The following is a 6,340-nucleotide window of genomic DNA, read 5'->3' as shown; positions in this document are numbered from 1 at the left end:
AGCCTAAAGTAACGAAGTGGCTGTGGAAACGAAACCCGGGCTCCTCCTGTTTCCTCCGTCTCTGGAGCCGGTGCCACTCACGGGGGCGGTGCAAGTCTCCAGACCCCTCCCGCCCGCAAACACCCCCCCCCCTCACACTCTGTGACCAGCAGCCAGACAGGCGGCAGGCAGGCAGGCTCGTCAGTACGACCGACACTACTCACCAACGCAGGCACAGCAGCGTCTCATGCCTTCACCCGCTGCGGGATAGACGCCCGCCCGTCCGTCCGTCCGTCCGTCCGTCCAGTCGAGCCGCCGGGGAGGTGCGAGCCCGAAGCGTCCTGGTGAAGATGCTGGAAAACGGGAGGAAGGTGTTCAAGGAGGGTCTGCTGGAGAAGCGCAGCGACGGGCTGCTGCAGCTCTGGAAGAAGAAGCACTGCGTCCTGACCGAGGACGGCGTGCTGCTGCTGCCGCCCAAGCAGCACGACCACCCGCAGCACCACCAGCCGCACCACGGCGGCGGGGACGCGGGCAAAGTCAAGGAGCTGCACTTCGCCAACATGAAGACGGTGGACTGCGTGGAGCGCAAAGGCAAGTACGTCTACTTCACGGTGGTCATGACGGAGGGGAAGGAGATCGACTTCAGGTGCCCGCAGGACGAGGGCTGGAACGCGGAGATCACCCTGCAGATGGTCCAGTACAAGAACCGGCAGGCGATCCTGGCCGTCAAGTCCACCCGGCAGAAGCAGCAGCTGCTGGTCGTGCAGATGCCCGGCCAGAAGACGGTCCGCAGCGCGCCGAACGTGGCGTGACCTGCGGCGAGTCCCGCGGACACTGGTGCGCCACTAGCGGTAAGAGGGGGGCTCCCCGGGTCCGGGGATCGCCTGGGGAGCCCCTCGCGAGTTAACGACGCGTTTTTCGATTTAGTCTTGTCGCCTGGATATCCGAGCCATGAGTGAGGACGTCTGCCCCCATCAGAGGTTACAGTCCTCCCTCGCGGATCAGACTCTGAGCCGGTCTTCCTCCGGGGGGGTCCGGAATCAGACCGACCGAGGATCTATCTTGGCGTAAAGAAAAGTTTGCGAGCCCCCGCGGTAGGCCCGTCTATCCCCCAGCCCCGACCCGCCTCCTGGGGGTGAAAGCGTGGTGGGTATTCCACAGCGGGACAGCTCCTCCGCGCCCCCGACGACCGGCTGTACGCGCGGCGATGAAATGGTCGCCTGGTTATGTCCCGCGGTGCCGGTGAGGTGCGCGTGTGTTTAGCGTCGATTTGAAAGCCGACGTACGCGACCCAATCGGTGTTTCGAGCAGGTTGAAGTGCGACATTTGAAAAGTTTCCCAAAATGTGTCAGTGACTCCAGATCGAGCGTAAAGTCGCACAGATTGCGCGCGGATATCCAGCGCGGTCAGGAGGATCCCCGGCGCCGGGGAGTGTCTGCACGGACGCGGACCCCCACATCGACTCAGACCTCCCGCGGCTAAACGCGGCAGCTCAGCCCCGCTCCCCGGTCCTGGTCTGGGTGTGTCGTGCGGGCTGAAGTGAGCCGCTCCAGCCTTCGCTTCGACGACGGGTCTCCACGCACCTGTCTCTCCGAGGCACACGCCGATCGTTGTCACGAGGCGGCTCCCGCCAAGTCAAACGTTGCCTGCTCATTATGATCATTTCGGTCGTTGTAATGAGCCACAGGCTCCGGTCACCAGACGGGGTGTAAACACGGGTCCCGAACCAAGTCCAGCGTACAGTAGCTGCGACTGGAAGGGGGACACCGTAACGTGACTCTAAAACAGGAAAACCAACTGAAGGGCCTTCCCACATTAAACCAATGTGTTAAACCAGTCTGACACTGGAGACACGTTTTCCCTGAAGATCAGTAGGACTGTGGCCATGTCCTCCGAGAATTCTGGGATTTGAGCAACACTGGGGCGGTTAGCATTCAGCAGTGAAAACACACACACACACACACACACACCGTGGGTCTCTTTAAGCTGAATCCAGTATGTTAGACTGTGTTTGTTCTCATTTTTAAGGAGAAAAAAGGGTTCAGTTTTAATCCCGTGTAGACACTTTTTATCATCTACAGAAAATGGGTGACAACATTTTTAAAGACTGCATTTCTGGTGTCTGACCGGACTCTCCCGGTGGGGGGGCCCTTTGACTCATGACCTCAGAGTTTCTGAGATTCTGGCCACAGCCCCACTGAGCAGTAAAACCCGCTCCTCTCTCCTTTCAACGAATCCTCAGACCAAACCGTCATGTATAAACTGAGCCTTCGCATGATGTCGGTGTGAGCTGGCGTCCGCGCTTAAGACCCAGGCGCCTGAAATAAGCGGCCTCAGGCTCCCTGCGCCTCCTGCGTCGGGCTCCGCCAGTCTGCAGTCTGTCTAATCGATTGTGTCCGCAGGTTAATTGGACGCCGAGCTGGAGGACGAATATCGACCCGGGCCGCGTCTGCCCCCGCCGCTTCACCATCGAGCTCCATCCTGCGGGAGAACCCCTCTTCCACGGAATGGTTTCCACAGACCAGTGCCCCGTCCCTTTTCAAAACAGAGACTTGTTTCACAAAAGACTGATGGACAGAGAGCAAACAGAGAAAACAGCCGTGTTCTACCGTGCGATTATTTATTAGACGTGTACATATCTTTTCTATAAAAAAATGTTCTGTTGTTGACGAATGTTCAGTGTGGTTGTTGCTAGAGTGGAACAGGAAGTAGCCGCCCCGGGGTTCATAGCCTCCCAGTTACTCATCTGTCCATCTGGAATAAGCTGTCATGCATAGTTATCTTAGGACGGTCCCGTAGGTTCGTCAGGTCAGTTCATTATTGGTCGAAATGTGTCATCGTCCCTGTTTTCATTGTCCAACTGAACCAAAGAATCATTTCATGACATTTCTCTCTCTCTCGTGCAGTGTTACGCCTCAGAATACACTCTACTAAAATACTACAGATGCTGTATATGATGAGATACCTGCTCGACCGATACGCAACTTAAGTGCTTGATTTATGAATTGATGAATTGCTACAGTACAGCTTAGTGTTTTCATTGTGTACATCCATCATTTTCCATCATTTCGTTTGGCTGCATTCGTAGATGCAAAAGCTTTTCTTTTCTAGTCTTAAATCTGAGTCGGACACCAGCTCATTACCCTCAGTTCGCTTCACCGAGGTGAGGAAGTGACACGCACAGTGCACACGTTGTTATACTGGCGATTTTCAGAAGCTGAGTTGCTCCTAAAGGCAGTTTGACTGGTTGCATTCGGTCCCAGCGGGCGGAGACAAGCGACCGCAGTTTCTCTGGCGCGGTCCCGTCGGACTGAAATTTAAAGATACTTTCTTCGAGTTTATGCTTCCTGGTCAAAACAGGAGAAGCTGTCACATCTATTTTTACTTCGCATCCCTTCGCCAGCATATAAACTGGCCGACCGTCACAGCGCTGATGGGACGCGCTAACTATCTTCCTAACCGACGGTTAGCAAACTACCGAATCAGTCACAGTACGCAGCCGATGCGTCTGGCTAGCACCGCCATGCTCCTGGCTCACTAGCAGGTTAGCGTTTAGCTCGCTACCCGCAGTGGTTCACGAGTAGCCGTGTCGGCGGCGCGTATTTCGTGAAAACGAGCAGATATGTTTTGCCGCGACACTTTCTGGTGTGACGGAGTCTTTAGCGGAGCCGGAGATTTCGCCCCATTGATTCCAGAAGGTTTTCTCGCGTGCAGAAAATGCTTTTTGGGCCTAAAGCACATTAGAGCCATTCTTTGCCGAGCCAACTAACTTCCTGCTTCCTGCCGACTCCCTGCACACATGGACAGTTCTCGATGACACAGCTTCAGTTGTGCTAACACAAAGAGCCATTTGAAGAGTGATGGTGACACTCAGAAAAAGTCTGAGTGTGACCATCGTTTTACAGCTGTTTCTTTTGTAGTTGTTGTGTACGGGGAGAGGTATGTTTTTTCTGGCCAGTGGGTGTCGCGTAACCCGCAGTTCCAACAGCGGCCACTGGGCCAAAACGGTCTCAAATCCCAGCGCCGTTCCTGGGGACCCGGTGAATTCACGACGCCAGATGTAGCGCTGCTGCTAGGTTTTTTGTGTCTTCACGACCTCTCGGGAAACGACGGCTCAAGTCGTTGTGTTAAATGACTTTCTCAAGTAGTGTGTAATGTCCCAGGGCTACAAAACGGCAGGGGCCCGCTAAGTTTGGTACACAGAATAAGGATTTGACTCTTTGGCTAAATCCACTGACCTTTACTGCAACCAGTCCGATTACTTCTGTCTCTGTAGCAGCTCTGCCTCTGAGAAGTGTTCAGGAAACTGTCTCTCCAATCTGCAAATCTTATATTTTAAGGCATGAAAGGATTTTCATGTGAAAAAGGTGGTGATACACAGGGCGACGTTTGGTGGATGTGACGGCTGGCAGCCTCAGAAATCGCCTCCGTTTCCTACATTTCGTGATGGAGGGATGTCTTGCTGTCAGGAAACATTTCATTTCACTGCGGCTCACGTTGTTTCCTGTTTGCTGGAAGTGCTTCCCGCTGCTTCCCCCTCTTGCCAGTGTATCACGGCCGAACCAACACATGCCTCTGCGTTGCTGTCATCTCACACACAGGTTAATGGCTGTGCCCTTTCTCTAATGCAACTGGTGTGATGCTTCTCTGACATACCTTCCTGTTGCCATCATTACACACACGGTTTTAGCTCTGCCCTTAGAAGCCACTGTCAGATTCCTTATTTCAACGTGAGATCTATTTTCATACCTTGAACAGATACATTCCATTAAAAAAAAATCAAAAAAACAAACAGGCCGGTGTCTCGTGTGGTTTCTGTCCGTCCTCTGACGCAGCGGCAGTTCGGTGGGGTCATGAGATGACCTGTGTAACTAGCTGCTGCTCTGTCGGCGTCCAGCCTTTCATGTTTTAAAACCGCTGAACCACTCACCCCCGTTTCCTGATCTAAAAGTAGAAGCCGCGTGGGGAATTGGGTTTCACTGCCAGTTGTTGCCGCTCAGATAAACTGCCAGTCTGTAATGTCAAAAACACACGTGGCTCTGGCTACTCTCCTTCCAAAGCCAAGCTAATTCAATTAAACGTGGGCCACACGGCGGCATCCGTGTTGACACAGGGTCGCTGCCGCCGGAGAGGAAGTAGTCACACAGGTGCATTTAGGATCCATTATGGAAATGCATCTACATTCCAGACATTTAGCAAATGACCCGACCTCGAGTGTGAGCTAAAAATGTTTCAAGTCCTTGAACACCACCATTATAAGCAAGACTACCTAGAGACTTTTGCGGATCATGTGGCAACTACATGATCGTGGTAAATGGTAAAAGTTAGCGTAATAGCACACAAATAGAGGAGAGTCCTATAATTAGCACACTGACTGCAAAGCAATGTCTCTTTAAAGTCTGCAAACATTAGCCACCAGCAGCGACCAAGCCAGTGCACTGAACTGAACACGGCTGCGTCGTGTTGCTCAACTCAGCTTTTACTTTGTAACAGGAAGCTTCGTATTATTTGGTGTGTAATGGGTTTTTTGACACGTTTTGGTTCCTATGGTCCTGTTCTGACCTTACACTGACGACTTTGTGAAGAGGAAACAAAGAGAAATCCCTGGCAATGCTTACGGGTCAATAAATCGTTTTCTAGGATGAAATTTTGCACTGTGGCAACACTTGTAGGTAAAACAGAGACCATGTTTGGTTGGTACACGTCCAGTTAATTAAGTCCAATTACCTGCAAAATGTGCACTTTTTGTGCAGGCAAGCACACAATTCAACATATGTGAAGAATAAAGTCACCAGTTATAAATGATTGATGAGTGGACTTTTACTGGGGTTAAAATGGAGCCGTTCTTTCAAGGAGATTCCACTGGGAATCCACAACCGGCTTTAAGCTCAAATAACACAACATTGTACTTCACCTAACTGCAATACACGTCTCACAGCCGTGTTTCTATTTTCTGTCAAATTAGCACCAAACAACACAAAACTTAGGAGGAAAAATGTAAAGACATTATTTAGACAGAACGGTCCAGTTACCGAATCTCCTCCTGCACTTCAGCCTAACAAAGAGGTGGTTCATTTCTGCTCTGTGTGGTAGTTTTGTCTTCAAATTGTCCTACAAAGCAGAGAGAAGATCAGTGGGGACATGCTGACGTTACAGTCTTTCCTGTTGTTGACATCTCTCGACCATCACGGCACGGCACCCCTGCGGCTCCGCACTGGCATGTAGGTTGACCGGCAACCGATTCCTCACCACCACCTCTCTTTGAGCTGCAGGAAGACACAGAAACCTCTGATGACACGGGGCCATGAGTCACTTTGGAGGAGCATCTGAACCAGATCTGTAGGGTCTCCCCTGAAGAGTA

General features: G+C 52.1%; 1 protein-coding gene across 2 annotated transcripts; it reads left to right on the top strand.

Annotated features, from left to right (window-relative positions):
- The first annotated feature begins 199 nt into the window (after nucleotides 1–199).
- phlda1 (pleckstrin homology-like domain, family A, member 1) lies at nucleotides 200–4,865 on the top strand. 2 transcript variants are annotated; one of them, XM_040153477.1, is made up of 2 exons: nucleotides 200–816; nucleotides 2,382–4,865. In XM_040153477.1, the coding sequence occupies exon 1, from the start codon at nucleotides 330–332 to the stop codon at nucleotides 789–791; it is 462 nt and encodes a 153-aa protein (XP_040009411.1). In that variant the 5' UTR covers nucleotides 200–329; the 3' UTR covers nucleotides 792–816; nucleotides 2,382–4,865. The 2 variants fall into 2 exon arrangements, with proteins under 2 accessions (XP_040009411.1, XP_040009402.1); XM_040153468.1 differs by having other exon boundaries at nucleotides 200–830.
- The last annotated feature ends 1,475 nt before the right edge of the window (nucleotides 4,866–6,340 follow it).

Source organism: Xiphias gladius, chromosome 2, assembly GCF_016859285.1.
Source record: "Xiphias gladius isolate SHS-SW01 ecotype Sanya breed wild chromosome 2, ASM1685928v1, whole genome shotgun sequence".
Lineage (NCBI taxonomy): Eukaryota > Metazoa > Chordata > Actinopteri > Istiophoriformes > Xiphiidae > Xiphias > Xiphias gladius.
Note: the sequence above shows the minus strand (reverse complement) of the source record. Positions and strands in the feature narration are given on the sequence as shown.